The sequence below is a fragment of the Macrobrachium rosenbergii genome, chromosome 5 (assembly GCF_040412425.1).
Source record: "Macrobrachium rosenbergii isolate ZJJX-2024 chromosome 5, ASM4041242v1, whole genome shotgun sequence".
NCBI lineage: Eukaryota > Metazoa > Arthropoda > Malacostraca > Decapoda > Palaemonidae > Macrobrachium > Macrobrachium rosenbergii.
The window spans coordinates 26,430,961-26,455,960 of record NC_089745.1 but is presented as its reverse complement, the minus strand read 5'-3'; the positions used below and the strand labels follow the sequence as shown (position 1 = coordinate 26,455,960).

Below are 25,000 nucleotides of genomic sequence, written 5' to 3'. Positions count from 1 at the left end.
ATATATATATATATATATATATATATATATATATATATATATATATAGGCTTCTACGCTTATAATAACCATCTGGACTGTATGTACGAAAGAACTTGCGTCAAATAAAACCAATCAGCAGCGTCCCTCCTTCAGGATGCGTATTAAAAAAACCAGGTCAAATAAATCCATGATTTTCCAGTCTTCTCTACCTGGCTTCCTTCTCCGTCTGTTCTACTTTAATCAACGACGGTCATTAACCTTGCAGTATAAAAGAAATTTCTGAAATAAATTTACCAGCGGCAGCTTTACCACGTTTGACATTCAGTACACCAGATTCAATTAATTAAGACTCATGTGTGAGAACACCGTTTGGTTCATATTCGTTCACATGTCTGAGCTGTAAAATCCTTTTGGTTGTCAAAAATGCACATAAAGCAAGAATAGATTATCATATCTCTTTCTAGCAAGAATAGATTATCACAGATTGAACATGATCTAAACTAACGAAAGCAGAAATTCATATTTTTCAATGTAATACCTGAACCTCTCACTGAATTTTTTGATTGTTAAATTCTTATATAGTCCTTCAACTACATATACCCAGAGAGACAGAATCATGGATTTTCATTATTTTCCCATTATTCTTGTTTCTTTGACGAGCTCTATACATAAGCATCACGAAATGCAAGCTTAGATGCTTTAGACATTTTTTTTCTAAAGAGAGAAAACTGAAGGAACGCTATGAATCCGGAGACAATAAAGACTGTCTCTTCTCGTATATATGCAACGTCAATGCATACACTGAGTCCTGCCCTGTTTAGTTCACTTTTTCTCTAGTCCACCAGGTATTTCATGGAAGACTAACAATCAGTTGCCCCTTTCTCTTTCTTCTCATCTCAATGCCTGACTGTATTGAAGCTTATATTGCCCTATTTCCTTTACAATACCGTAAAACTCCGTAACTTCAAAGGGAATAAATTTCTCGTTTATGTACCATCACAATATAATCCAGGGTCCACTCTAAAGCGACTTTTAATACAGCATTCAATACTTTTAATGATGACGCTTATCTTATGACTCATGTGAGTGGCAAATTAAAGGAGATAGACAGATATACGCATAGATATAGTGGTTCGGTGATAGAATATTCTCCCTGAAATTCCAAGGTTTGGAATCCTTTCCCAAATTCTTTCTTTGATCCTTTTCAGCCTCCATCTTTCAAGACAGCTGCCCGATTCTGCTTCTCTTCTCATTTCATCTCGCCTGAACTAGATGAGGGATTTTGGCTGCCCTTCCCATAGGCCTTTGCCTTTAATACAAGACAAGGAGAGAGAGAGAGAGAGAGAGAGAGAGAGAGAGAGAGAGAGAGAGAGAGAGAGAGAGAATCCTTCTAGACAAAAAAACCATAGCTGCATAATGTTGAATGACTTCCTATTTCCCTAAGTCTTTCTTAACCATAACGTTTTTCATAATCACCTCATCGGTCATGGATAACAGACAGAAATAAAACCAAAAGAGGAACAATGTCATTTTTTCAACGCACCAGCGATTCATTGTTTACTGTGACGCAGAAAAAGTACTGCATTCACGAAGAAAAAAGCTTTCCATGCCATAATGTTCAACCAAGGACCTACTTCACACAGTAATATATATATATATATATATATATATATATATATATATATATATATATATATATATATATATATATATATATATACATATATATATATATAATTTTGTATATATGTACGTGTAAATATATATATACCGGTATATATAGATAAATAGATAGATAGATAGACATATAAATTACAGGTCTGCCCCTCTTCCATCCTTCCAATGGCTATTCCACGTAAGCAACACAAACGCAGCAACAGCCGGCAGCAAAAATGGTCGAAAATAAGCTCATCTACCTGAAAACGTCACTGCTGCCTACCGACGTCGTCAGAGTTGGCAACAACACAAATTGCACAACTATGTCACGTGACTATCTGAAAAACGGTTAGATTAAACAGCGATTGCACAAGAGGTGTAAGACTTGAAATTAAAGAAAAGAAAAGAATGAAACTTAATTCAACTTAAAATATGACCTTGATTTTACTACTACAAAGGTGAAGTAATTGATGCAAAATGTTTTCTATCTTTCTAAAATTAGGTTACTTAAAGGGTGGTAATGATTTCTTCTATGCTTAGAATACGACCAGGCGAAAAATGGAAGGCAGCAAGTAAATACCAAACTGCTATTTGATATTTACTGTAACATCCACTTAGTACCACCTGTAAAACACTTCTTGCAGACTTGTAAGCGCGTCGTCTGTTCATTTGAACACCATTTGAGATCTTCCTTGCCATCCCTTCTGTGAACCATTGTCTGTTATTTTTACTACCAAATATCTCTACGAATTAACCATATTTTCTTTATAGTCTTCTATTGCCCGTGTTTGCATTCATTACTAAAATTTCCTGACTCACGTTTACCCTTCTTACCTTGTTCTTCCTCATATTCCCAAACAACTGTCTCCTCTCCCAGCCATTCCACATTCCATTCACTTTTTATACTGCACACCTTTGAATCTGCATCGACGGCTTGTCTCTAACTTCTTGTATCACTCCATCTATAGGCTAAATATATTTGACAGCCATGGATACGTACCACACTTATCTCTGACAAATCTATGCATGAGGTCAGTCACTTTCCTGTCTTTATATTCTAACAGACGCTTCATTCATCAAAAAATTGAATTTCTTTCGAAAACAAAAATCAACCTCCAAACCATATCTCCTCACTAACATCCATGAAGAGGCCCTATAGGTTTCACATCATGTACAGTTTTTCCCTTTACTTCTGAGTATAAATGTGTATGTGTATATATATGTGTGTATATATATATATATATATATATAATTATATATATTTATATTATATATATATATATATATTTATATATATATATATATATATATATATATATTATTATATATATATATATATATATATATATATATATATATATATATATATATATATATATATATATATATATATATATATATATATATATATATATAACACATATATCTACGCACTAACATTATCCTCTTCGGGTACACTTCAAAACAATTTTGTAATTTATATCTTAAAACAGCAAACTATTCCGACAGACTAAACACTCAATGAGACCACAAAGAAACAGTAATAATAGCAACTTACCAAAATATGGAAGCCACCGCAATAAAAGCAGGGGAATAAAAAGCTACAAAGACAAAAATTCACAGAGAAGATGGTGAATAAGAGATGAGCTCCCCAACATTATGAACTTTGCTTTACCAGGAGCTATCACACCGCATAAATCTCTCGCTTATACCCAGAGCCATTTTCATAACAGATTCTTTTCTTCTTCCAAGGCCACGCCGGAGGTGCTATCTTTCAACTCCTCTTCCTGGACATCTTATTAAAAATATTACTGTTCGTCGAAAGTGAGCAGTGAACTCCTGTCTGGTTCACCAGCATCTCGTCGCTATCGGGCCTTCTTGCTCTAAGTTGCAAGTAATGTTTTATAAAACTCTAATTCCGTATTCATTCCATGATTATTATGCTACTTTGATGTACGATCCACCGCCGGAATTTTCAGTTTTGCTATTCTATTTGTATTTTACTCGCTTTCTTTGTGTCTTATCATGTTGTTTTGATAAAGGATTGCGTTATTTAGTAATTTTCAGTCTAAACACGTTATTAACGCCTTCTTTTACGTTATATTTGTAATTGGCGCCTCTCTCTCTCTCTCTCTCTCTCTCTCTCTCTCTCTCTCTCTCTCTCTATATATATATATATATATATATATATATATATATATATATATATATATATATATATATATATATATATATATATATATATATATATATATTTCAATCCTCTCGCTACTCAGCCATAATTACACACTCCTCGATTGATCCACGACTTCTTTGTATCTCTCTTCAACTTTATCATGATAACTGGAAAAATAGCAAACGCTAAAAAACTTCTGTGACATGATGGCCATTTATGTTTCCCAAACATGTTCAAGGTTACTAAACTTACAACAAGCCTTGAGAAAATGCCATCCTGACTGCAATTAAGACGTCGTTGGTAATGAAAATTAGAGGCACTCGTGAAAGCCAAATGAGACCATTTCACAAGCAAGTACATTGGAATTGGAATTGAAACTGGAATATAAAATTCAGGGCAAAGACCCAGGGCTAGGACACATGAGGTCATTCAACGCTGAATATAATGTTGAAACAACTGTTAGAAGAGGGTGGAAATTAAGATTGAAGAAAGAGAATAAGTACGGAGGTATAGTAGAAGGAATGACAGGAGTTGTAGCGAAGGGCTGGTGGTACAATGCAAAGAGACTTAAGCAATGCCTACAGTGCACCGCCTGAGATACAATCATGGCACTACCTCCCAACAGGGAGCAATTGTCTATCATCTTTCCCGCAGGATTATTGTCCTTGGCATGGCATGGCATGCAGTGGAATAACACTTTGTTTACAATCAAACGTTTGGACAGCAATCAAAACAATTAATTTCCAGAATTTTCCCTCAGCTCCCTCGCCAGTCAAAATACTCGCGATTACAAAGTTCATTAAACAATTTCTTTCTGAGACGAAGACGATTTAGCAATCAGCCTCATCAATAATTAATGTCTTTTCCAATTCCGTTCAAAGAATTGCCGCTTTGGCGAGTCTTTTTCAGTTACATCCTTCGCGGTGCATATATGTTCCGAGCTACACCTCACCCACTTCTATTTGGCTGGTAGTAACAACACATGAAAAAAAAAACAAATTTATAAAATATCACCAAGAAAAGCTATATATACTGTACATAGCAAATATAATTTAACAAAATACCAAGTTGAAAATTCACCGAATAAACTCCCAAAGCACAACAGATAAAATTCAGATTCACCAGCGTCGACAATTCATTCTTCGAAAGAAAGAGAAAAACTCGGCTATTCAAAAGAATTCCCTCTTGGGATTCTTCCCCTCGCACGGATGCGGAGGGGGGAAAAAAAGGAGGGAGGAAGGGCTGAAGGTTTTAAGGGATTCTCCACAGGAAGTCGGTGGTCAGCCAACGCCCTTTTTTCGTGGAGAATTCCTAAAACACGAATCAAGCTTCAATATCTGGTACAATTAGCTTCATATCGTCCTTAATTTGACGAACTGGCGTAAACCAATTTCTTCCTCATTCTGAGAAAATAGGCCTCAAAGATTTTAATATTATTCAGAGGTTATTATTGGCTTATCTTTTGAGGAAATTTTGTTGGAAAATCTGATATGTTATACTACAGAGTATCAACAACTACAACAATTTGACTGGAAAACAAAAAAACTTAAAAAAATGGTATACGCCTGCCCGTAAAAACAGGAACGATATATCCGTGCAATAACCCAGTAAGAAAACATGACGAGATAGGATACGGAGACATTATTTTCCTTGAGGATTCTCACAGCAAATGAATCGAATCATTAAACAAAATGACCTTGCTTCTACGGCCATTTCTGACATATATTCTCATTCGAATAACCTTTGTGGTTATTTATTTAAGGGGCAACCGAATATCACAGCAGAAAATACTTTTCATTTTACAAATCTATAATTTAAAAAAATCGTTGTAAATAAATGCAACTACATAATTCATCGTCTTGGCTGCCCTCTAAAATTAGACATACCACTACCAAGTTAACTGGCATCTTAAGCTGCTGTGGAAGCCATAAATCTATAACAGCGATTCGTTTGACTTTCAGAACCAGAAGTTTGCGTAAACAGCGTTCAAATTATAAAATAAAGAATAAAATGCAGTAGAATTTAGTATGAGTAACTAAAGCTTACAATGAAACGAACATTACGTTTTTGCCTAATGCAAGTCAACTAAAAAATATTGTTAAAACTGTAAGCTAAGCAGCGCACAGAAGCCATATTATTAACAAACTACGTTAAATTCGCGTTGTACCTTCTCGTGCCAAGAAAACATTTAATTTTGCAAAACCATATAAAGGCCCAAGCCTTACAAGACAAGCCGTAAGCAGAGGAATTCACTTGTTAAAGAGCATTATTGTACCTATTTTAGGAACAGAATTTTTCTCCCATTTTTCAGGAAACGTGATGAACGAGAAAAGAAGGAAAGCGGAAAATGATGTAGCAAAATAACTACACAATAAAACGTCATTTGTGAAGACAAAACGGAGTTGGGATGAGACAAGAAAAAGAGGTGTAAAATGGTTCAGGAAGAAAAATTAGATTCATGAAAATAATTAATAACTTAAAGTCAAGCAAAGAAATAAAACTAAATCCATGCAACCGTAAACTGATAATGATTAAAGAAACTGCACATGTAGGGAAATCCACAGATCGCTGTTCATTCTGCAATACGCAAGGTACCAAGCTTTCAGAGACAAATTATAAGATAAACTCAAAAGTGCAGACAAATGTAAATGGTGTCATTACACAACAAACAACGAAGCGTTCTAGTGCAACAATCTCAAATATTAGCAAGCATAATGCCTCCCATTGGTCCTTCCTCACCTAAAATAAAACGGAAAGTCGTCCCCATCCGCCCAATAAACAAAGGTCATTCCTTCTCACTTACAATTCCCAATCAGACGGAATTACCAATGCAATCAGTTATACAAAGTAATTTTTTTCAGGAAACGGCTACAGTCATCAACATCCCTTTGGAAAAGAAGGTTGGGTTCCCTTAATGGAAAGATAAAGCCAATTAGATACAATACCAGGAGATAATGATGGTTTTCCATTACAGCGAGCGAAGGCATTACCTCGCATTTCGAGTAATTACACCGAAAGAAATTCGTGAGCGAGTTTCAAGTATATGAGATAATAATAAAAATAACAGAAAAAAGGGGGAAGGCTTCTCGATCACAACCGTAGCGTTTAATTCAACAGAAATAAAATGTTTACTAACTCACTTTCTTTCTCAGGCGTTCTTCAAAGGATTTTAAAAATCGGACCCTTTTACCATCCAGCATATCAGTGGTGTAATATAAACCTCAAAAAATCCCGGATATCAGTGGTGTAATTATAAACCTCAAAACTAAAGACAACTTGAGTGAAAAAAGTAAAGGTAATTTGCTGAAATATGGAAAGCAGTGATGCACTGACACCGCTAAATGAGAGCTTGTCGACAAATATAGTACAGTATTACATGCATGTAAGAGGAAAGACACCCCGTAACCTACATGACATCCATTTACGTATATGCAAATTAACAAGATGAAAAATAAAAACTCTCAGAATGACCTGAAATAGACAAGAAATTGAATTACCTTCCCCAGTTACCTAAAACGTGCTCAGAAGGATAACGTTCAAGTGAACGCTAAGGCAGAAAACTTGGAGTTAAAACAAACAAAAAGGCAGCAGTGAAAGATTCGAAGATCCTCCGGAGTTTTAGGCCTCGGGGTAAAATAAAATCTACAACTTTTTTCACAAACTACGTAAATGCCTAGAAACTTTAAACTAGCTGCAATTTGATAAGGAATATTCAAGTTACCAAAACTTTCTAAGTTTGTCAGTCTAAAATAAAGGTATGGAGCACGACATACATACCGACGAACATACAGACTGTTACGTAAAAACAACGATGGTTTTCACCTATTTCCGAATCCATTCTATAAGAAAAAAAAATCTGTAAAGGTCTACGCATATTTCTACAAGACGCCTTAAGCCTACGAAAACTAAGTCTTCATCACGGAGTAAATCGGAGCACGGCTCTCGTTCTTCGTTTGTTTGTTACGATGCGGCAATACTCAAGAAATACACTGGATTTGATAAATATGGAGAGCGAGCGAACATCAAAAAAAGCATGAACATTTCTACCCAACGTACATGCAGACTTCAAAGAGTTACACAGGAATCACTAATTACAGGTAAGCTAAAATTATTGTCTTCCGTCAATTCTCGGTGATAACAAGCTGAAACTCAAGAACGATCTACTGTTCCGGTCTTTTTACGTGCAATGGAAACACAATGTTTTTTATACTTGAATTTTACAATCGACGACGAAACAAACTTGATTTATCATGATTCTTCTCTGGAGAAGGGATAATCACCGATAAATCAAATGAGTGAAGGAAGTGTTTTGGTGCAAAGATTTAAATGCGTTCAAACAAATTAAAAGGAAATAAATTTATAAAGCTGGAAGCTGAGATCCGTAAGATTAGTTACAAAAAAAAAGGTAAAAAATGCGCCGAAGAAACTTCGGCGCAGTCGAGTTTTCTGTACAGCCACTATAGCATACAATCAAGGTCACCGAAAATAGATCTATCTTTCGGTGGTCTCGGTATAATGCTGTATGAGCCGCGGCCTGTGAAACTTTAACCACGGGCCGATGGTGGCCTATCCTATATAGCTGCCAGGAGCCCTTTAAATAAAATAAAAACTACTGAGGAGGCTAGAGGGCTGCAATTTGGTATGCTTGATGATTTGGAGGCTGGATGATCAACACACCGATTTGCAGTTCTCTAGCCTCAGTAGTTTTTAAGATCTGAGGGCGGACGGAATAAAGTGCTGAGGACAGACAAAGCCGTCACAACAGTTTTCTTTTACAAAAAACTAAAAAGGTAGAACCTAGAATAGTAGCACCCACTGTGTATAACTTCACTTTAGCTGAAAAATAATAGGTCAAATTGAAGATGAACACTTGATAAGAGGCTTTCAAAATATACGGCCAGTGTCCGGTTCTCTCTCATTTGGATTAATTTGCGGCCAAAACACAACAAAATTCTATTTCCGTCATCTTTGGTAAAACAAATTCACTTCCCAACGGAGAATCGGAAGCATGACTATAATAATTTTGAACCTCCTTTTCTTTTTCACCTGAATTATGAATGGGATATTTCCCTTTCTCAGCTGAGAAATATCGACCGTACGAGTTTTTTCGTCATAATTTCATAGGTAAAAATTACACACACACACACACACACACATATATATATATATATTTTATATATATATATATATATATATATATATATATATATATATATATGTATATATATATATATGTATGTATGTATATATGTATGTATGTATAAATGAGACAGTTGTATCGCAAAAATATTTTCTGGTTGAATGGCGATATTACTTATGACGAAAAAAAGATTGCTTACCGTACAAAAATATAGAATTTCTCATAAAATATGACTTGAAATGTTGAAGTTCGCTTTCTAACTGTTCAATAAGCGACAGTAGCCAATATATTCAACATCTACAATTTCCACGAAGAATAAATTTCACTTTAACCTACCAATCCCCTTAACAAGAAATGATAAAACGGGAGATTTGGAGAAACTTACGTTCTCCCTTTCTTTTCACCAACAATGAAAGTTTCTTTTCAAATAGGTTCCGTTGCATGCCCAGGGAATGCTCGGGAAGCAGAGTGCGGACAGGACTGCTACAGCTTCCTCTCTATTAGAAAACAAGATGAGAGAGAGAGAGAGAGAGAGAGAGAGAGAGAGAGAGAGAGAGAGAGAGAGAGAGAGAGAGAGAGAGAGAAAGCGGAAATATACAGTTGACGATAATACCATATTAGCAACCCGTTGCAGCTTGCTCGGATCCAATTTCCCTGTGAGTAATCTTGGTGTATCCAAAGCCACATTTACCGTAAACTGAAAGTATTACTGGGTCACCAGCTTCTACATTTTCCATTAATAAACATAAAAACAATCTACAAGTGTAATTTAAATACAAGGGCAAACATAATATGTACCTGTATACGTATGCATATATGTATGTATGTGTATAAGTGTGTGTGCATATATATATATATATATATATATATATATATATATATATATATATATATATATATATATATATATATATGTATCAATATCAATCCAGGGTAGCGTTTTGTTCTCTATTTTCTCCTATTTATAAAACCTTCAATCAATAAACAGTAACGAACAAATGCTTTGATACGACAGACAAATGTGACACAAACATTTAACAGACAACACAACTAACATACACTCACACTATAGAATAACAAGACTGGAGAATGCAAAGCAGCTACGCTTTAGAGGTCACGCACTTTCATGCGTACTTTTTACAGCAGCGTCAAAATGAGCAAATTGGAAGAGTTAGATACATTTCAGGTTCTACTTTCTGATTCACTTTTAGAAATATATTCTCCGATGATATTAAACCACCAAACTGGTAATTCTTCTTGATAAATAGCTTCTTGACAGCCGTTCCGTTCGGAAAAGATCTGCTGAATTATCTGTAGTCTTTAGTGGTTCTGTTATGTGTTGTTACTCGATGATGCAAATGCTAAGCAGATACTTGCTGGAGAAAACACAGTGCTACGTAAGTGTGTGTGTGTGTGTATGCGAGTGATTTCTTATCAATTACACACTCGTGACCTTTTTATAGTTACAAATATTAAGCCACAAATATCATCCGATATCGAATTCACTGTACCTTGAGAGTAATTCACTATACCCTATGTAAATTTTAAATTATTATCACGATGGTAATTTTAGACACCATAACAAGAGATGCAACCGTTTTTGGTTTCCTGTGCGTGTTAACGAACGCGTTTCAGTTTCCTTTGGGAAAGTGTAGGCCGAAGTCTGAACGGTCTAATATAGAAACTGTTGATATATGGTGATTTTTTAGTGGATTAAATACTTAGATATATGATGATGGTAATACCTCAAGGTCCTTAAGAATTTGTATTTTATTGGCAAGGTATAGCTTAGATACGTTTGGCTTAAGATGAACACTAACAAAAATGTGGTAATTTCGCCGCGAGTAATTTTTTAATGAGGGGGTAGTTTTGTAACAGAATCATTTAGTCAGCTAATATAGAAAATGTCGATATAAGGGGGAAAGGAAGTTACGTTCCCGTATTAGAAAACAATAAACGACTTCACTGAACAAAGACAATAAATCAAAGACGTTATACTTATACGATTCTGCTCTGGGTGTGTCTGCGTATTTGTGTGTGTAGGGGAGGGGGTGGGAAAAAGTCTCTCCCACTTCCAGCCGTAGACGGACCTTTTATCAATTACGTGAAATTCACCGCAGAACAAATCGGAGATTCGTTCTAGATATGATGATGGTAATACCTCAAAGTGCTTAAGAATTTGTATTTTATTGGCAGTGTTTTATGAAGATACGTTTGGCTCAAGAAGAACACTGAAAAAAAGGGTGGTAATTTCGTCGCGGGTAATTTTTTAACGAGGGGGTTAGATCTGTCACTGAAGCATTTGGTGTACTAATACGTATGATGTTCTTGATCTCCAAAGTTATTCCCATAACTACTATTTATTTTTTCTTTTCTTGGATAAGTACTTAGATATGATGATGGTAATACCAAAAGGTACATAAGAATATGTATTTTATTGGCAGGATATTATTGAGAAACGTTTGACTTTAGATGAACACTAAAAAAAAAAAAAATGTAATTTCGACGCGAGTAGCTTTTAAAGATAGATGGGGTAAGCCTGTCACAGAAAATTAGGTCTGTTATTACTTTTTTCCGTGGAGAGAATTGTAAGGTCTGACTGGTGTGGTGGTAAAAGTTATATTTTGAATTACATTGCTTTATGACTAAATGAAAGTAATTCTAATACAGTCAAACGCAACTGTTTAATTTTTTGGATGTACTAAACTGATTATAGGGTTTGCAGTAGAATGAGTTTAAGGAAATCATACGTCTGACAACAGGAAATTGGCAGGCGTCCATCGCAAAAGCAGTAAACAGGGTCGAAGGGAAACTTCCCAGCGACGAACAGCCTGACAACACCTGGAAAAAAAAGGTGGAGCGTCAGGTGAAAAACGATAATTAACCCAGAAAGCACTGAAGGAAAAGGTGACATAAAAACCAAAATTTCATTTGTTTTGTCTGTGTTTGCATGTCTGTCATGGGGTAGGGGTTTGATTTTCAGTTATAAACCTTTCTGGAGTGCCACAGATGCCGTGTGCAAAATTTTGTTTGGGTCTGTCAACCGGTTCAGATTTCTCTGGAATCCAAACTAATATACAAACATTCACTTTTATATATATATATATATATATATATATATATATATATATATATATATATATATATATATATATATATATATATATATATATATAATATATATATATATATATATATATATAATATATATATATATATATATATATATATATATATATATATATATATATATATATATATATATATATATATATATATATACATATATATATACTGTACACACACACACACACACACACACACACACACACACATATATATATATATATATATATATATATATATATATATATATATATATATATATATATATATATATATATATATTTGTCAGGATTTACATTCCTCCCTCCAATTTAGCTGCTATCTAGCTAACTTCTAGGAAAGTTATCATTTCAGTTAGCTTATAGCTGATGCCAATATGGCGGGTTGTAGCCATGAGAATATTTGAACCAGATAATAGCCGTTAGCACCCGAGAGGATCTAGGCTTCCTTACCTCCCCCTAAAATCGTTCGATCCGGGAAACAATAGGACCCCCTTCTCACCCCCATCACGTGAGGTGGGAGCATTTAGGTATAGGGAAGGTCAAATAGGCATATTAATGCTAGGGGCCAGGTAGGATTTTAATCTTAAAGCACTTAACTCTAAGTATGCTTTTCCTCTGCCCTCTTTGCTGGTTGTCATGACATATTTGCAGGTAAGATTGGCCCAAAAATCGAAAACAAGACGCCGCTTGAGAGTGGAGGAAGCCAGTACTAGTCTCAACTTCCTTCTTGACGGATGCTCCGCCATTTCATCCGCTAGCTGGTTGAACCCATCGCCGAGAGATAGCCAATGTCGAGTGCTGGCACCGCAATTATCCAACAAGGTGTGTACCTCGCAAATAGTCAGTAAACCAGCCCTTCCCCCCTTTTACTTAAATTCCTTAAAATTCCATTTCTTTAAACTTTAACTCCTTCCTCCACAAAGCAAGTATCCCTTGTAAGAGTCCTGCCTGCCTCCCATATTTCGCCATTAATGTGCCTTGAATTTCAGTAGAGATCCTGTGCCAATTATCCATTTATCCCTCTCCCCGTGCAACTTAAGGGCAAATTTAGGCTAAGCAATACCAGTGTTAAATTTACTCTTTGTGTGAGTACAATCACGTGTTCATTGTTAAAGCCCACGCAGCTACGATTCCCATATTGTGCCTACGTGATTTCCTTATAATTATCTGCTGGGCTACGTAGTGGTTAATATTTAATTGTGTAAAGTATCCCCATTTATAAGGGGGATTCCATTTCCTTCTGTGTGCCTCCATTGTTAATTCGGGACCTCTCTTTCAGGAGAGACAAGCTGCCCTATCGCACTCCGTGCAGCATTATTTAGCCTGCCACCCCACAATCCTGAATATTCCTGGTCGCAGTCGATACCAAGTCCGTTGTGGCCCGAAAATGTTTATATGAATTATTTTCCCATCCTGGAGTTCAATCTGTTGCAGCATCTAACTGAGACTATTTATTGTAATCGGGGCATGACTAAACCATTTTTATTGTAACTGGAATAATTGTATTGCACGTTGGCCCCCTTATTAATCAGCTTGCTTGTTGTCAACCATTGCATTATTGTTCTATGTGTCCAATTAATGAGTCCGCCCATTGACTATTAGGTAATTTTGTTTGTCTCCTTGTTTCATTGCTAAAGTCTCTGTAAATAAACCCCTGTAAATTTGTAAGAGAATTCTAATTCCAAATGGCAACCTTCCTCCTTTAATTGTAAATCCAGGAAAATCTAAGGTAAGTTTCCAATAACTTTTCCTTTTGCTCATAAGTTGGGCTTTCTTGGTTTTGTGGCAGCATCAATATAGACCTTGTTTCAATTTCTCCCCAACCAAGATGCCCAGTTTATGCAATATATATATATATGTACGCACATGTGTATGTGTGTATTATGAATGAAGGTTGACGTTTCTAAGGTGACCTGTCTACGCTTTGCATGTGGCGCCGTGAGAAATGACTAGGTGCAAAATTGGATGTTTGATGTAGATGGCATATCGCAAACATGTAATAAATAATCTTGGAAAAGAGAGAAACATCAATCTCTCATGTTCCTTATTGGGTGAGATCACCTATTTTACTTGGTCGTCTTTCTCAAAAAAAGTACACATGAAATGGTTTCAAATGATAACTTTCTTAGAGCTTCGAGAACCCGCATATCGTTCTCAAAACTATTCTTAACAATATAAATTTTAAACAGTAACAAAAAACTTGAGAACACTGCAGATTGTTACAGTAATTCCTATATTTCTACACATAAATATTTTTTTTATCTTTATTAAGGAAAATACGGAGAGTTTTCTTAGTTAACGGCAAAGTTTTTATCCGTAAATTGTTTATACTAAGTAGTTTACAGGACAGATGCGAATCTCTTTATTAATACACCATAACTCACACCATCGGTACAAAGAAAGAAATTGTGGAAGAAAAAGATTTGTGGTTTTTTGCTTGCCATGAGTATCCATTTTGTCTAACTTCAGGTAAGGCATCAAGGCATTGCAGTGACATAAGAAGCTATTTGGAAATGCCGTTGCCTTAACCCCTAATGCTATTGTGTGGTGGATTTCTCGTCTCTATCTTCGATACAGTCCAAGTTATTCTAGGATACAAGTCGAAGTAGACAAAGAGTAGTATGACCATTACCAGTAAAATGTGACTCCACCCTTACTGAGGAGTCGTGTTATCAATCAGGAGTACTGAAATGGAAATGAGTAGTCAACTACACGCAAGACCTGAAAACAATGACAAGACATCAAAATATCTTACTAATCTATACGTTATTTAAAAACCTCCCTTTGATATATTCAAGACTATTTTTCTTGAGGTAGTCTAGTGGAAATCACCACCAGTAATGATATCGCAAAGAATATCTTATTCTACGAGTTCAAAAATATATTTTTTTAATGTCAGATTACGATCGACCTATGAATATACAATAGCATCGCTGGGAAATATGATTATGCAAATTGAATTAGCTGGCAATGCAAGCGTATCAGCTAAAGGGATTTTTGTTGGCTCTTTTTTTTTTTTTATTCCAGTAGGGATCCTTAATCTAATACTCTCCGCATTTTCAATATTTCCCATTATTGGCTGCGAGTATCATAATTAAGCCAAGGTAACGAACTTACCAGAAAATCAACAAAGAACTAATATAAAATTTCAATAAAAAATGAATAGAAACTTAGTAGACGTAAACCGGGAGAAAATACAATGTGTTTTCTGCAACAAAACAAGATACTTTATCTCCCTCATTCATATGAAAAACAAGCGAACTTCCATCCTTAAACATTAGGAAACACGATGCTTTTTTCTGTATACCATCTGTATCATAGACAAAACAATGAATCTCATTATGGTCTGGAAGCCACTATATGACCAAAACTAATCTTAAGTCTTCGGGAGAGGAAGATGTATTACTTTACCACAAAAGCATACTCGGGTGTCAAGACATGGGGGAGTATACAACATCAGCAAAACAATATTTCGCGTTGAATAAAGAACATACAGAAGCATCAAACAATGATCTGTCTAAGATGCATGAAACCAATCTCAATGGCATTTGAACGATAACAGTTGTTTTCAAATTCCAGCCGTCGTGTTTCTTTTAGAGCAAAACCGCGGGCAACACATTTTTAACAGAAAAAAAACAAATCTTTAAAATTAAATGCATATTGAATAAACTGGAATATAAATCTGATATAAAAATTTGTTGCTTTAGGAAGTGACCATATTACGGTAAAAATCAATCATGTACAAGAGATTCGCAAAATTATGAGTTCTATGGACCAGCGTTGGTGTATTATTAGTTCTAATTGTTAAAAAAAATATATACATATATACGTGTATATATATAATACATACATACATACATACATATATATATATATATATATATATATATATATATATATATATATATATATATATATATATATATATATATATATATATATATATATATATACAAGGTGAAGCGAAGGGACAGGCATCCTGTACATAAAATAGTTTATTAGCCGAAATTTCGCGTCTAACTTTCCATTCGCGTTTTCGTGGCTGAAACTATTTTAGACACTATAATAATTTAACTTCACATACTTTTATATATATATATATATATATATACATATATGACAAAAGTGAAAATTAAATCCTTTGAATTTTAAAATACGTCAGAAGTGTTTCGATAAGAAACTAAAAGCAGACAAGGACATAACATAACCTAAAAATAGGCGCGCCACGAAAAGAATAAAACGCGAAGAGTAAAGGGCGTCGCATCACTATTCGATGTTCTCAAAAGGTCTTTGAACCAAATTCTTTTTTCAAGCACTTTCTTGGGAACTATACTGCCAGACCGTTGAATAAATGAGAAGAAGATAGAGAGGACGGCGTTATTGACTGGTTCTCACGACGGGTACAAGGATATCGATTTCCGTTCTTTGTTTCATATTGAGGGCATATTTCGAGGGTCTCCTTGCAAATTGTTTCACAAAGCGGAATAAGTCACTCAGGCAGGATCTCTGCACAACCGAATTAATGTGAAATTAGGCCAAGTCACTGACACTTGATCCATGGGATTCATTCAGCACTGCGATGAGCAAGAGGCGAGGTGTAACTGCATAGGCCTTTCTGTTTTACTGTTTTAGCAACCAAAATACTTAAATTACACGTTTTTATCGATAATCTGGGATAAAATTAATTTAAAGGAATGTGACAAAACATGCATGCTCATTTTTAAATAGAAAGCGAGATTTGAAAGATATATTATATTTACTACTGAACATGCATACATACAGTACATACACATTCAATCTCACCTGTGAATAAGACGGCGAGCACTACAAGGCCCAGGAGTCTCAGCTTCACGTCCATCTTGGTAACCAACCACCTCGCCAAGAAAACTTTGTTTATCAATCTTGCCTCACTCGGATTTCCTTCTTTGAGAGTTACGGGAGTGTTAAGGAAGTATAAGAGGGGGAGGAAAAGGGACCGGAGTGGAAGTGAGGAAGAAGAGTAGGATGAGGAAGAGGAGGAGGCAGTTGATAACTTTGGTGTTGGTTACTAGCAGCGATGGTCGTCGTTGGCCGAGAGAGAGAGAAAGAGAGAGAGAGAGAGAGAGAGAGAGAGAGAGAGAGAGAGAGAGAAAGAGGTGGGGGTTGGTGGCGGCGTTGGTGCTTCAAGGAAAACTACCGACCGAGTCTTCCTTCGGCGTCAGTGGGCTTGCATCCTGCCGGGTGATGCATGCAAGCATGGCCAAGAAACACAACGACCAAAGGAACTCCGTTATCTCATCCCTTCCATGCCGATTGTCTCCCAGCATCATCGACCACTGCCATGGTCAACATGGTTCCAATGTTGGAGTCTATAAGTTCTCTCCTTATATCTTGACTTATTTTCTTTCCCTTACGGTCCACTCCTTTCCGTGCTCAGATTATGATGATTTTGTTTTTGCTTTCATTCGCCTTCCTTTTCATTTAGCTCACCTAAATCAAACCCATCCGCGAAATAGTGATAACCGTAGTACCGAAATCGACATCTTCATCATTTTCTTTCTTATATGCAAATAAATTCTTTCAAGCACTTCAACTAAAGCACTTTAGAAACGATTAATATGAGGAAATTTAAAACTTTTTTTATTTAATCATCACTTTTAAAAGACATGCTTCTTCTTTTACTCTATTCAACAAAAAAAAAACACAAAAAATATTATCACTGCACTTTTAGATTAATTCTTTATTAAACTGAGCTTTAAATTTTCTTAACGAAGCACTTTTAAATAAAGCAAATATAAACAATAACGAAGCTATAGTACAGTCTACTAAACCGTCCAGAGCCCCAGAGTTCACCATGAACCTGTAAAGAAAAAGAAGAAATATATTACTAAAGGCATAAACATACCAGGTTATGAGTGATCGTGTAAGTGATGGTTTCCGCCCGAGCAACAGTGTGCCAAAGCTTTATTTAAACATACAGATTCTCTCTTTACTCCTTTGCAAAATACATACATTACGTTATATGCAGCATTTTCTTTTTTATCCAAAGAAAACTATTATATTACGAAAAGTGATGTGTAAAAAAATCTCTTAATAATGTCAGTTGTGCTGTAAACAAGCATCGATATATTAACACCTACAAGGACAACTTCAAAAACACAAAATTGTAAATATATGTTGCTTAACAAACTATACAACCCAACATAATGCAAGACCTAGTAGATGTATGTTTGGATCCAGATGTATGTTTGGATCCAGATAAGAGAGAGAGAGAGAGAGAGAGAGAGAGAGATGAGAGGTCTGAGAGAGAGAGAGATGGGGTCTGAAGCAGTAACATAATAATCACAATAACACCAGTTCTTTAAAGAGTTGGACAAACTCATATTGTGATGAAGGCTTTTATTTTAAAAGTATTATATCAGCAGATAGGGTATCTCCTTTAGGCTTTTAATAGCATTATCCACAGCCGATTAGGTAAAATTACATGTTTATAATGTGAAACGTCATAGGAATTCTGCTGTAATGAGACAACCATTTCGATAATATTAATCACACCCACAAACACCTACACCCAAATATCAATATATATATATATATATATATATATATATATATATATATATATATATATATATATATATATATATATATATATATATATAAAATGGTATTCAGGTGTAGGTGTCAATGACATGGTGTGACCATGTCTTGGCATTAAGACAAAAGTACTGAGAATCTCATTGTTTCACTTTCCTTCGTGACTGTGACTTTGTTCATACATACATTATATATATATATATATATATATATATATATATATATATATATATATATATATATATATATATATATATATATATATATATATATATATATATTTCCTTTCAAATCATGGAGTCCCTCGAGTCAGCAAACCCAAAATTTACATGTCATATTAATCTCTGGAATTATGTTTTATATAAAGCCACTGTCCTGCAGAGTGTTGATTTTTCGCTACGCCTTGGACAAGAAAATATAATTATTGCTTCAAGTAAAGCAAACCCATTTATTTGACTAGACAGCATTTTACTAGGGTTTTTCAGTCTTGTTATATATCCCAGTTGGGAAATTTACAAACTCTGGCTAAAAAAACCAGATAAGAAGAAAGAGAATATGAATTGCAGCTGGAATGGCTAATTGCAGCTGGAATGGCTAAGACAGAAAGAGAAGGAGAAGCATGTGGAAAAGGAGCACCTAGAGAGAATAGAAAGGTAGGAGAAGGAGCAACAAGAAAAAGAGAAGCAGCGACAGCATGAGCTAGCCTTGGCACAAAAGAAGGAAAGGGAGCAACAGTATCAATTAGTCTTGCAGGAGGAGGCCAAGATCGAACAAGCCAAGCATGATACTGCCATGTCACTGGCCCAACACTGAGCTGAAAATCCCGTCCCGGTCTCCACTCCTTCTATTATCTCAAATATCAGCCACCTCATGCCTAAATGAAACGAAGCAGAGCCCGAGTCATGGCTAGATTATGTGGAGTCCCTCTTCTCTGAGTACAATCCGAATGAAACTGACAAGGCTGTGATTCTCGCAAAATGCATAACCGGAGAGGGTCAAGAAACCTTAAATTCTTTAGAAAATAGCAATAAGGAAACCTTCGGGCAGTCAGAAAGGCCGTAGCAACGACATATGAGATTACGCCTGAGCGCTGGAGACAAAGGTGGCGAAGTTTTCCCAAGGAGACTGGCCAAACCTGGTCCGACTGGTCCTATAAAAAGACTTGCGCCTTGCAGCAGTGGATTGACGCTTTGCGGTGCCAGAGGTTTGATGACTTATTCAATTAACTCCAAATGAAGGACTTCCTCTACTATGTACCCAGTCACTTGGCCTTATACATCAGTGAGAAACAGCCAAAACTTTTCAATGGCTCCTGTCACAAGGGCAATGCGTACGAGACGTACAGTCTATCCTCCAGTACCTCCCACAGGAGCATGGTCCCTCCTGACCCACTGCCTTATCAGTCTGACCAAGAAATGGACCTTCTAATCCACCTGTATGTACTAATTGTAAAAAAGTAGGGCACTTAAAAGCCCAGTGCAAAGCTAAAGGGGGAGCCATGTCAAAGCCCCCTCTAAGCAGCACTCCATGCCTACTATAGCCGCTCCTTGTAGAGATTATAGTAAAGTTTACTGCTATACTTATAAGAAATACCAGCATCCCTCGAACTTCAGGGATTGCCCTAGGAAGAAACTTGCTGCCGTTGTTGCTGTGGTGGCCACCCAACCATCCTCTTTAGGACCCCCAGCTGTGGGCCCTATTTATGTCACATCTCCTTGAGGTGGTTATCACGCTCAACAGGTCTCAGCTTTTGAAGACACTGGTGATCAAATCTCCCTCATAAGGCAAGACAAAGTCCCCTATCAGGCCATTATCGAAGAAAACAAGCCTGTAACTATTGAAGGCATTAATAATTGGAGGCTGACACTCCCAACTGTCCGATTGAGGGTCACTAGACCACACAAAAGTAGGATTTAAAAAACTGGAGTAGTCGATGACATTCCTAGAGGCTATGACCTCCTCCTAGGCCAGGAACCCCCTCCTCAGCTCCTTTCCAGGTCAGTCAAGGGTCCTACTCTGTGGGTGCCTCCGTCAACTGCTGATGTTAATTCCAACCCTGCCATTGAGCCGCAGCCAGTGCCTATGCCTGGCCAGTGTAGTGCTCCGACCAGTCTGGTTAGTGAGGGCCCCACAGAATCAGATACTGGTTCTTTGCAAAGTATAACAACATGGATGCCCAGCACTCATAGTCCCAAGGCCGTTAATGTCCCCTCTCTGAATCCAGGGCCTAAGCCTGCCTTAGTGCTAGTGCCAGTGCACAATGCCAATCTCCCTTCAGAAGATCCAAATCTGGCTCCCCCTCTTGTCGACTGGCCTAGCCCCGCTACCATTGTCTGGCCCAGAGGCAGCCAGAAGTTCAATAGGGTCTTTTCCGGATTCCCCTGACCTCAGCGGAAGTTCATTCCCTGGCACAGCCTCGCAACCTGTGCCTGAGTTGGCTCTTGTAACCTGTGAACCTCTAATATCTCCATCCACCTCTTCGACTCCATCACAGTTCCCAGAAGACAAGACTTTGGTAGACAAACCTTTTAGAGAAGTCCTATCTAAGCTAGTCACCCACATGTAGACCATTCTGCAAAAACTAGCAGAACTAGTTGGCCCCATCGGTAGCCCAGTTGTTGCAGCAGCTGAGGGCATACCAGGTCAAGGTAGCCTTCCTAGAGCCACCACGCTCCCATGGCACTTGTAACATATAGCTGTAACAGTGCCTTATCTTATCAGAACAATCCTGGCCCCTTGCCCAGAGATAGGTGCCTAGGCTGTCTCATAACCTGTAACCATAATAATGGGTTGTATTAAGAAAATTTATCTTGTACTTCGCTAAGTTTGTTCTCTAGCACACAGCTGAGGACATGTTCTAGCACCATTTCATTTGCCTTGCATGATACTGTGTATCTTGAATTAAGTTCCTAACCTGTCTAGTATTGCAAATACAAGACCCTTGTAAAATTACTAGCACCCTGCAAAGTAAGTTATTTCATCTCTCTCACATAAAGAGATAGTAAGCTCCCATGGAACTCTTGGCACAGTGTCCCATATAAACAAGAGTATCCTTGGCACCTTCCAAGGTTGCCCAGTTTATCTCTCATGTAGATTGCATGAAAAATTAAGTACAATATGTTAGAGCTGTTCTTTGGTCCTGGCAAGCTGAAGAGCATGTCCTAGCAATCTTAGCATTTCTGTTGAATTTTATTTTTATTTTGTAGCATGTATCATTGAGTAACTAACTCCTGTGTATTTTCATTTTGATAGACTTGTATTATTAACATATTATTAACGTACTTTATGTCCATGTACATTGTCATAGATTCAATGACTCCTTTGCAATTTCAATTATTCTACGCATGTATCTTGTTATCATTTTGGTGCTGCACTAGCTTAGCTCTGTGTGAAATTCAGTTAACTTATTTATGACCCTGAGACAATAGCATTGCCAGTTCATTTTATTCCACAGACAGTACCTTTAAATAAATGCAGACACCCCTTACACTAGTGTTAAGGACATTAACTTAAGTTACCTAGCAAGCTCACACCTCCTCAGGGGATAAGTTAGAGTTATATCTTTTAGCCTGTTTCCATTTGCATGGGCAAGGACCCATTAGGGGGAAGTATTTAATGTAACCAATGCCAACAGCTCACTATTGCAGACCTTCACGCCCGAAAGGGAGTGGAATGTCTGCTGAAAGGGGGAGCTTTTACATTTTACGCCACCAGACCGCTCACTTATAAGACTCTTAGGGGAAAAATACCAGACAGTATGGGTGTAGGTAGATCCACAAGTATTGGAGTCAGAGGAGAGTTTTAGGAATTATCCGACACAACTCTCTTCAAGGGTTGGGCTTTTATGTGTCCTCAAGGAACATGCATGGGATAGGTGGTTGTTCCCCTCTGTCTAAATCTCCAAATTTAATTAGGCTCACGCTGAGTATTCCTCATATTACTGGCTGTAAACCTTCCCTTAATCCACAGGTATGCACCGATGATGGTGCCTGAAGCGATGCCCCAAGCAACATACAAGGCCCTTATAATATGACAGCAGCCTCCATCAGTAGTTCAGTCTGCTCTCGACCACAGGGAATCTGCCCGATAGAGCATCAAGCCGTAGGCTGTAGGACTCACTTTCTCTCACTGGATTGATCGAGCCCATTACCAGACACTGCCCAATAGAGCTTGGATCACGTCGACGTAGAATTGTGTGTCTGCCAGTAGTAACAGGAAGCAGACAGTACATGCCCCGGAAGGGAACTGGTTGGCTAGTGTCTTTTTCTTTGGCTCATTTTTCATCATCTCTCTCTCACATTTCATCGCTAAGGAAATCCATTGTCTCTTCAACTTAACAGCTACTTGTTACCCCGTGTGTACTTCCTTGAACAGTGCATAAAGTAATTCATGCCCCTTGCCATTAAGTGAGTAGAGTACAGAGATTCCCTCCCATCTGTGCATTATTTCATTTCTAGAGGGATATCACTTCTTTAGTAGTCTTATTGGGAATTATTTCTCCTTCAGGAGTGTTATCATTGCAAGTTACCTATGTAGCCGTTCCTCTGTATTCCATATTGCCTGAAGAAACCGCCTGTACTGAGGAGGATAGCACTGCATTGCCGTTTGGCTCATGGACCACTTGCAAGTGGCTAGTTGCATGTACATTATCGAGGTAGTGATGTGTTAATTACCCGTTCATTTAATTACTGTTGTGTCCCTTTTTCTACTTGTTTATTTTGGTGAGATTTATCCATTATTCCCACAGTGAATTTACCATGGTGTTTGTGGAAAATAAACCAGTGTTAAGAAGTAATTTCTCACTTGGCAACTTCCAATTATTAATTTTTCTTATAATTATTCGGTTTGCGGGCTTACGATGGGTTTTGTAAGGCTAAGATTATTAAAAGTAAAGTAAGAAACACAGTCAAGCCCTCGTATATATATATATATATATATATATATATATATATATATATATATATATATATATATATATATATCTATATATATATATATGTGTATTAATAATATGTGTTAATATAAAATGTTTCTGTTTATATAATGAGACGAAATATGACGTTAATATAAAATGTTTAAAAATTTATATCAATAAGACGAAATAGACGGTCCTCAGCTGTATTAATATTAAATTATATATATATATATATATATATATATATATATATATATATATATATATAAATCAATACAACTGAGAACTGCCTGTATATCTCCTGCATTAATATAAACGGAAACGTAAACGGTGAATTACCAATACTCACCATAACTAAAATGGATAATATTTTTCTAGATGCCTTTATTCCACATACATCCGAAGCTCTCCTTTTTTTAGATTTATAATATCTGGATATGTATTTTCTCCCATGACACTGTATCTGAAATGCTATCTGCTGTGTCTCTCTCACCCCATCCCGGACGGTATATATACGCCACAATCACACATTCCAGTCCTCTCCTAATCCACCTACACGTGACGAATGTCTTACTGGGAAATCTTCCCGATGATGTTATCAAGGCGCATCACGAACCTCCGGAATACGTGACGTATCTCCCTTATCGCTACGCCATAGTCTCCCTGAAACTCTTCCTTCCCATACCTCTCTAAAGAAAACTATTGTATCTCTCTCTCTCTCTCTCTCTCTCTCTCTCTCTCTCTCTCTCTTGTGCCCCTTATGATTCTTTTGTAGGTGAGGAATCTGCTGGAAAGTCTTTCAATTTCAGTTATTTGATTTTAAATGTTATTCTCTTTATTTTCATGTGATTTTTAAACAAAGGCTGTCAGTAAACAAACAACAAAATGCATAAAATTATACCACACACGCACGCTCACACGCATATTATATATATATATATATATATATATATATATATATATATATATATATATATATATATATATATAATCTATTTGTATATAAAAACCATTTTAAATGCTCTCTTCAGTAAATGCTTGTATATATGTACACACATATACAGTATATGTATGTATGTGTATATATATATGTATATATATATATATATATATATATATATATATATATATATATATATATATATATATATATATATATATATATATATATATATATATATATATATATATATATATATATATACATACATACATACATATACTGCATATGTGTGTACATATATACAAGCATTTACTGAAGGGAGCATTTAAAATGGTTTTTATATACAAATAGGCACTTATGTATAGGACCTGAAATTATCTTAAAACTTTACCAAAAATCAAAAGTAACTTCATGGCTGATCGAATGCCACATTAATGGTTACTTTGGTAATGAGTTAAAAGTGAAGGCTTAGCCAACTTTCATTA

General features: G+C 36.2%; 1 protein-coding gene across 1 annotated transcript in view; it reads right to left on the bottom strand.

Annotated features, from left to right (window-relative positions):
* Positions 1-25,000, bottom strand: part of LOC136838622 (acetylcholine receptor subunit alpha-like) — a 1,263,360-nt gene that overhangs the window by 830,162 nt on the left and 408,198 nt on the right. The window contains exon 3 of the mRNA XM_067103898.1: positions 16,885-17,920. Coding sequence (XP_066959999.1) covers positions 16,885-16,939 — 55 coding nt within the window. The 5' untranslated portion in view covers positions 16,940-17,920. The remainder of the gene's footprint in view (positions 1-16,884; positions 17,921-25,000) is intronic.